Source organism: Cyprinodon variegatus, unplaced genomic scaffold, assembly GCF_000732505.1.
Source record: "Cyprinodon variegatus isolate N-32 unplaced genomic scaffold, C_variegatus-1.0 Scaffold413, whole genome shotgun sequence".
Lineage (NCBI taxonomy): Eukaryota > Metazoa > Chordata > Actinopteri > Cyprinodontiformes > Cyprinodontidae > Cyprinodon > Cyprinodon variegatus.
Window position 1 is genome coordinate 309,236 of NW_015150866.1, and position 5,935 is coordinate 315,170.

Genomic DNA, 5,935 nt, shown 5'->3' on the forward strand with positions numbered 1-5,935 from the left:
AGAATTGCTGAAGAGTCAATGAGTCAATGCAATCAGCTGGTTTTCCTTAGATAGAAAACTTTGTATCAATTTGACTGTCTGATCTGGTGAACTGGAAAGTGCCTTGAGATGACATGCTGTGAATTGGCGCTATAGAAATAAAGTGAATAGAATTAAACTTTAACAGATTATTCTTGTCAAACAGGTATAAACGTTTTAGATCTATTGTCTGTATTCAAATTTAAGCCCACAGATGGTTGAACAGCCCTGAGCAGCTGCTAGTTCACCTATATTTTATACCGGTTTCTGAAGCATCTGAAATAGGAACATTTAAGAAATTATCCAAAGCAAAAACAGGCAGGTGATTTAAAATAAAATAACTGCCATATCTTTCTAACAGAAAGCTATACAACAAAGCTATACAACTGACAACTGGACATCAAATCAAATCTACTGTATGCAGATATGAACACTTTGGCAAATCCAACACAGAAGTGAGGGAGAATAACCTGATCACTGATGACTCTGCAGAGGCATAACAGGCGTAATACGGACGTACTGACAGGTCACTGAAAACAGCAGCCGCCTGAAACTATCCAACAAGCAGGCTGGGTGTGAGCCCCCGACCCGAGCCCCCCACACAGCAGCACAACTGTCAGCTCCCAGGGGTTGGAACAGTAACAGCAGGTCAGAGGGGGTGAAGGGAGTCGATGCAGCGTTCGCCCCGTCATCTTAAACCCTAATCTGGACGAACAACAATTAGCCTTTGACAACAGCTCTCCGGGAAATTGCTGACAGGCTTTCTACTGAAAATAGAAGTGTTGAGGCTGATCCAAAGACGACCAAATGAAAAATCTGCAGGCTGCAGATTTTCAGCTCCAATATTTAGCTTGTGGTATGTTGTTAAACTGAGCCCCATTAACTTCACAGCAAGAAAACATAATGTTACATAGAAACAGAAAGAAATTTGGTTTTCTCTCTCTGAACTGTATTTCTGCAGCAATCAGGAGCTTTAGAGCTACAACCCTGACTTTTCTGCACAATCAAGCAAACTTCCTTTAATAAAATTATAAACCACCATGTAATTTCCACCAGCAAAACCAGTGGCATCACATGAGGCTTAAAGTAACTGTATTTTCTTGCTATTTTCCCCATTAATTAAACATTTGTCTCAAATATCTTTCTAATATGAGTTTACTTGTATTCTGAACGGCTTCAGCAAAAACTTATGAGCTTTATGCAGAACTGCTGCATTAAGTGCTAGCTCTGCTAATACAAAAACACCAGAAAGGCTGACGTAGAACCAGCCCCATGCAAGCAGTTATTACTGCAGCTCCAGTTCATCATTTTAGTCTCCATGGTGGTTCTAGAGTCAATTCACCAGGGGAGTCAGTGTTGTTCATGGGGGGAACAGACCAAAAAACATGCATAACAATCAGGGCAAGAGAACCTCATGTAGTATATTAAGTGAACCATAAAGTCAAGATTTAGACTCCAGATCAAACAGGTGAAAACTGAGATTCTAATTTAATACGGCTGAAGCTTATAGCTAAAGTTTTTTTCTAAATTAAAATAAAATGTAAGGGTGAATTTTTGAATTGGTCTAATCAATAAATCATTGCAATCTCTTTTCTCTTGCATATCATCATAAAAAAATAATGTAGTATTACACTGCAATAACTAATCTAAAACAGTAACACTTTCTCAAAATATGTGTATTTTAAGGAGAACATCAACATTTTTGCACTCAAAATGAAATAATTAGGCTTCATGCACTTAAAATAAGATAATGGATATGTTTCTTATTCTTTTTCTTATTCCTCCTGCAAGGGATATTACACTTTAAGAAAAATAATGACTTAAGGACCAGTTTTATAGATGCTCTGGCCCTTGTTAGCCCCTGTCTAGAAGCACCCGTGACCAAAGGGAACATGTGGGAAAGAAATCCCAGTGAGCAATAGCCAGTACTAGCTGTCAGCAGGAGGTTTTGCTGTGGTAAGATTGGTGAGTTTGGTGGGAGACATTTCTTGAAGCCATTTCCTCTCAGAGATCTAAGAGTGTTAGATCAATTGGGTTTCGGGGGCGTTGTCAACCTGACTGAGGCTGCTATGAATTGCTGTAGTAAAAAAACAAAACTTCCTACATCAGCAAAGAATGGAAATAAGCAGAAGCCCCATCTTAGGCTGTGAAACATCAGCTTAAATCCATTTTTTTATATTATTTTACTATTTCTAGATAAGCTTTTACTAATCAGAGCTTTTTTTCTTGTATCAGTCATTCAGAGAGGATAGTAACCTTCATCTTTAGGGTAAATTCAGAAATAATTTGCTGTGTTTACAGGCTGGAACAAGCCGCTCTGCATTTGGCCCCATGGTGCAATGCTGCAGCAACTGCCTCTGTCTCTCAGTGCCATCCTGCTCAATGCGTCAAAACCTCCTCTCTCCTGCTGATGTCTGCACGTCCAAACCTTTCCCTCTTTACTTTCTCATTCCTAACTGTGCGACAGGTAATCCGAGCGGCCAAACAAGCGATAAAAGCGACTTTGACTGTCGGCTTGTCCCACCACTCACCCCGCTCGATCTGCGCTCTGGCGCTGTCCAGCTGCTGCTCCGTGCCGATCTGCCCGATCACTACCAGCATGTAGTAGCCGCTCCGGTTGAACGGTAGCCCGGGTCGCTGTCTGCCTCCTCTCCGGCGGTGCTGCAGCCTTTCCTCGAACCCCGGAGCTCCGGAGTCTTCGTCTTCTTCCACCACCGGGAGCGCACCTCGCATTGGTATCTCCATGGCAACAGCCTCCGGAGCCGACGCCGGGCCTAACTCCATCGCCATGACAACTACCGGACGGTGTGTGTGAGGAGGGCGGCGCGTGGAGGGCTGAGGGAGGGGTGAGGAGGGCTGTGTGGACAGTTGCAGAGAGGTGAGGTTGGATATTTCAAATCAGCATTATGAGCAACAAAGCTTTGAACAACAGAGTATGGCTGAATGTGTTGAGGAAACACTTCATATAGTTAAATGATGTAAAATTATATCAAATAACTACATAGTCCTATGAACTTGTTTAACTTTGTGAAGCTAGGTACAAAATAACAGTTCAAGGTATAAAGGTATTCAATTTAGTTAATTAATATAGCGTAATCTCAAGGCACTTTACAAAGAATCATTTAAACCAGATCATACAGTCAAACTGATCCAAAGTTTTCTAAGGAAAACCACGAAATTGCTTTGACTTATTGACTCGACTAAAAGCATGCTTGTAGTGACAGTGGGGAGGAAAATCTCCCTTTAAGAGGAAAAAAACTCCCCCCCCCCCATCTAAAATGGCAAAAAATAAAAAACTACCCCTTTGGCACCCAGTATTCCGGCGAGACAGACAATGGGAAGTTCCAAAACGTTAATTAACCCAAATCACAAAACGCAGAGCTGTGGACCTGCAGAGGCTGCGAAGGAAGGTGGGGCACCACCCATCACTGGCACTCTGGTTTAAAGGTTCAGTCTGTCTTCTCCTAGCAAGGTAAGATCAAGCTGATTGACTGCCTAACGAGATGCAGCAGGAGCCGCCCAGAGTGAGCAGGAAGGAATCCGAGCCAGGTCAGGCAAACAGCTCAGAACAGGACAGTTCTGAGATCCAGGAGCCTGCAACCTGGCCAGGGGTTCCAATCTGAAACGGAATAGACAGATCCAGGGCTCCAGGAATCCACAGAGCATTCTGGCAGGTTCAGGGTTCCATGAGTCCAGCAGAGAGCTCAGGCAGACACAATCAGATGGAAACAGGCAGGTTCAGCAGTTGAGGGGCAGAAACATGACACAACACCTGGAAAACTGTGGAACTTTAAACCGGCCAAAACAGGAAAAAGGCTGACTCAACGGGCAAGAGCCAGGATGCAATCAGAAAATGCCAAGTCAAGACAAAAAAAAAAAAAAACCCTCTCTAACCACTGGCCTCCAAGAACGAAATCATAAATCTTAGAAAAACTCAAACTAATGAACAAACATACATCAAATATCTGGCCCCAATGAGTTAAATAAGTAATTAGGTAAGCTATCAGAGCCGCGATCATGGCAAAAACGTGTGCTAAACTGCCCTCAAGTGCCCTCTTTAAAGCAAAAGCATGCGCAAAAGTTTCCTTTGGAAGCCAAAACAGCAAACGTCAGTGAATCTACAACAATCAATCTGCTCATCGTGCCCGGCACTAACATTTTTATCAGGCTCAAAAAGGACAAAGTAAACAATATCAGTTTGAACCACATTGCTTCATTTTAACATAATCATATGGTTTTGATGTGGATTTTTATACAGTAAATATATGACTACGTCCCTTCAATACGAGTTGTTTGCAACTAGTTGCAAAAAAGTCTTAAAAGAGGCAGATGGAACAGGATTAATCTTGGGTGGTTCCTCCCCCCTTGTGGCTCAACAGTTGATTAACATGTGCTAAAGTATCTTCCAGGAGCCAAACATGTGCTAAAGTACCCTTTCAGAAGGTAGAACTTTTATTAAAGTGCCGTCTCGGGAGCTAAAACGCGTGCTAAGGTGCCTCTCAGGAGCCAAAGCTGATGTGAAGTGCCCCCAAGGGAGCCAAACCACGTGCTGAAGTACCCTCTCAGGAGCCAAAGCGTGTACTAAAATGTCCTCTTGGGAGGCCAAACACATGCTTAAGTGTCCTCTCTGAGACTAAAAAGCATATTAAAGTACGCTATCAGGAGCCAAGAGGTGTGTTAAAGTGCCCTCTTGAGAGCCAAAACCTCTCTTGGAAGCCATAACGCGTGCTAAGGTTCCCTCTCAGGATGCAAAACCTGTGTTAAAGTGGTCTCTGGGGAGCCAAATCAAGTGGTAAAGTGTGAGGAGGGGCTATATGTGCCTTTGTCTTTCCCCTGCCCTAAAAAAAGTCTGTGCATTCCACTGCTCTTGACACAATCAAACAGTGAATCTTTGCTGTTGAAGTTACAACCTTTTCAGGGTCATGGGTAGTAAACATGATTGTAAACATGGGTTTTAACACTGTTTTTCATTACCTTTTAAACCCTTTTGACTTATGAAATGTTTTTTTTTCATGTCATTAATGGCAACTCTTAACAGGATGGAGAAGACAAAATCACTGAAAGGAATTGTGGTTATGTTGAATTTATTGGACATATTGTAGAAGTTAGCAAATGCAATAAAGTGTTTGTTGTAGCAGTTGTTACTTTATCTTTTCTGTGTTTCAAACTCTGAGATGTGTTTAACACCAAAAATATGACTTCTAAGGCTATTCCTTTAACTTTACTACTGTGTTTTATTCAATAGGCCCACAACCTGGGACGCCAATTAATGTTTTGATTTTAAGTTCAATGCCCATCCAGGTAGGATGTCACATTAATGTTGGGATTTTATATTTCTGATACTTTAAGATGTTTATTGCCCTCCCCGGTAGGGGTGGTAAAATATCTTATTTAATCAGATATTATTTCGGCTGTTACATACTGTTTATGACACACAGCCGTACAAGCTGTGTTTTAGAACAATAGATGAAAGACTGATTCCAGCTCTAATCATGGTTAAACAGATAGTTCTGCACATACATGGAATAAATTCACCACAACTTCTGTTCAAAATATAAGAGTTTATTAACAAAAATCATTTAGCTCCAAGTCAAACATATTTCAGTTTAACACTCTCAACTAAGACTAGTTGAGAGTGTTATTTGGCCAAATAATGTTCTATTAAATGATTTGCTTAATCAAGAACCAATAACCTTTAGTTAAATGATTCTTTACCCTCTTTGAAATAGCGAGCAGCAAATAGACATCAGGATTCCACTAAATGACTCTTGGTCATACTTGGTAATGGAAATGTAATGAGCATTTGAGGAACACATGAACACTAATGTTATATCAGTGTTTAACCCTTAGTGAAATAAAGCTTGTCCAAGCTTCAACAACAGCTCAACACACGTTTCTGTATAGCATAGCATAGCAT

At 41.3% G+C, this 5,935-nt stretch overlaps 1 protein-coding gene across 1 annotated transcript in view; it reads right to left on the minus strand.

Moving 5' to 3' along the window:
• Positions 1-2,783, minus strand: part of LOC107093210 (microtubule-associated protein 1B-like) — a 94,435-nt gene extending 91,652 nt beyond the window's left edge. Inside the window, exon 1 of the mRNA XM_015388095.1 lies at positions 2,550-2,783. Coding sequence (XP_015243581.1) covers positions 2,550-2,763 — 214 coding nt within the window. The 5' untranslated portion in view covers positions 2,764-2,783. The remainder of the gene's footprint in view (positions 1-2,549) is intronic.
• Between the last annotated feature and the right edge of the window lie 3,152 nt (positions 2,784-5,935).